At 60.0% G+C, this 1,638-nt stretch overlaps 1 protein-coding gene across 1 annotated transcript in view; it reads left to right on the top strand.

Moving 5' to 3' along the window:
- Positions 1–1,638, top strand: part of LOC102423358 (sodium-dependent phosphate transport protein 1) — a 20,389-nt gene that overhangs the window by 5,915 nt on the left and 12,836 nt on the right. Inside the window, exons 4-5 of the mRNA XM_023746662.1 lie at positions 852–984; positions 1,066–1,213. Of these exons, the coding sequence (XP_023602430.1) occupies positions 852–984; positions 1,066–1,213 (281 nt within the window). The remainder of the gene's footprint in view (positions 1–851; positions 985–1,065; positions 1,214–1,638) is intronic.

Genomic DNA, 1,638 nt, shown 5'->3' with positions numbered 1-1,638 from the left:
CATGGCCCGGCTGCCTGCCCCTGTGAGCCATCTTCTCGGGCTTTCTTTAAAGCACACTTCTGGGCTCTGCACCGTCAATCGTCAACCTACCTGGCCCACCCTACAATAAGCTCCGTGCTGCACGTCAGCATCAGAGAAGGTGGCGCTGCCCCGCCGGGAGGGGGGGGGGGGGTTGGCTCCCTGCTCCCTGTCCCGCTGGCTTTGCACGCACTCGTCAACCCTGGAGGCGACCTTGAGGGCACCCTAAGGACCCCCAGGGGACGGGCGTGGGGACGGGACACGCAGAGGTGAGAGGATGCCCCGGATCACAGGGCTGCTCAGGGACAGGGCGCTGCGGTCGGTGCCCCTAACCGCCAGGCTACCCGACCACACCTCATTCTTTTGGGGGGTTGTTTTATTTTTGTTTTGTTTCGTTTGTTTTGTTTTTCTCTCACACCTCATTCTTAATTCTTCAAGTTCTCTCAGGGATTTATACTGTTTGCCCTCACCGGTTTGCCTCAGTGGCTAGAGCGTCGGCCTGCGGACCACAGGGTCCCGGGTTCGAACCCCGTCAAGGGCACGTACCTCGGTTGCAGGCTCTTCCCCAGCCCAGGCCCTGGTCGGGGTGCATGCAGGAGGCAACCCATCGATGTGTCTCTCTCACATCGATGTCTCTCTCTGCCTCTTCCTCTCTCTCCCTCTCTCCCTAAAAATCAGTGGAAAATTATCCCCGGGTGAGGCAGGTGCCGGGCCTCTCACCTGAGACGGTGACACTAGTTCCCCTAAAACGGCTGAGTGTCCGGAGGGGCTGCCGTCCGTGGGACGCGGCTGCTCTGTGCCCTCGGTCTCACCCGCTGGCTTCCTGCCCGCAGAGCGGGGTCCTGTCCTCCCTGCCCTTCCTGGCTGCCTCCACGTGCACGGTCCTGGGGGGCCAGCTGGCCGACTTCCTTCTGTCCAGGGACCTCCTGGGGCTCCTCACCGTCCGGAAGCTCTTCTCGGCCCTGGGTAAGGACAGGCCCCGGGCTCGGGGGACCCACCCCGCTCCGCGTCTGGTCCGAGCGGGTCCTGACCGTCCGCCCCGCCCAGGCCTCCTGCTCCCGTCGCTCTGCGCCGTGGCCCTGCCCTTCGTGGCTTCCAGTTACGTAACCACCGTGGTTTTGCTGATCCTCATTCCCGGGACCAGCAACCTGTGCGACTCGGGGTTCATCATCAACACCTTGGACATCGCCCCCAGGTGAGACCTTCCCGCTGGCTCCGCCTCCAGGCCGCTCGCTGCCGGGGCGCCGGGCCTCCGTCCTGTCCTGAGGCGGGTTTTTGTTTGTTTGTTTTTAACTATGGTTTTTATTGATTATTTTTTAGAGAAAGAGAGGGAGAGAGAGAGAGAAACATTGACGAGAGAAGAACATCCCTGATTGGCCGCCTCCTGCCTGACCCCTATCAGGGATCCAGCCCGAAACCTGGGCGTGCGCCCTGACCGGGAATCGAACCCTGACCCCCTGGTTCATAGTTGGATGCTCAACCACTGAGCCACACCGGCCGGCCGGCCAGAGGCAGTTTTATTTTATTTTATTTTTTATTTTTATATTTTTATTGATTTCAGAGAGGAAGGGAGATGGGGAGAGAGAGAGAAACATTAAAGATGAGAGAGAATCATGGACC

This window comes from Myotis lucifugus, unplaced genomic scaffold (assembly GCF_000147115.1).
Source record: "Myotis lucifugus unplaced genomic scaffold, Myoluc2.0 scaffold_716, whole genome shotgun sequence".
Taxonomy (NCBI): domain Eukaryota; kingdom Metazoa; phylum Chordata; class Mammalia; order Chiroptera; family Vespertilionidae; genus Myotis; species Myotis lucifugus.
The sequence above is the reverse complement of the archived record's forward strand: the minus strand, read 5'-3'. Positions and strand labels throughout refer to the sequence as shown.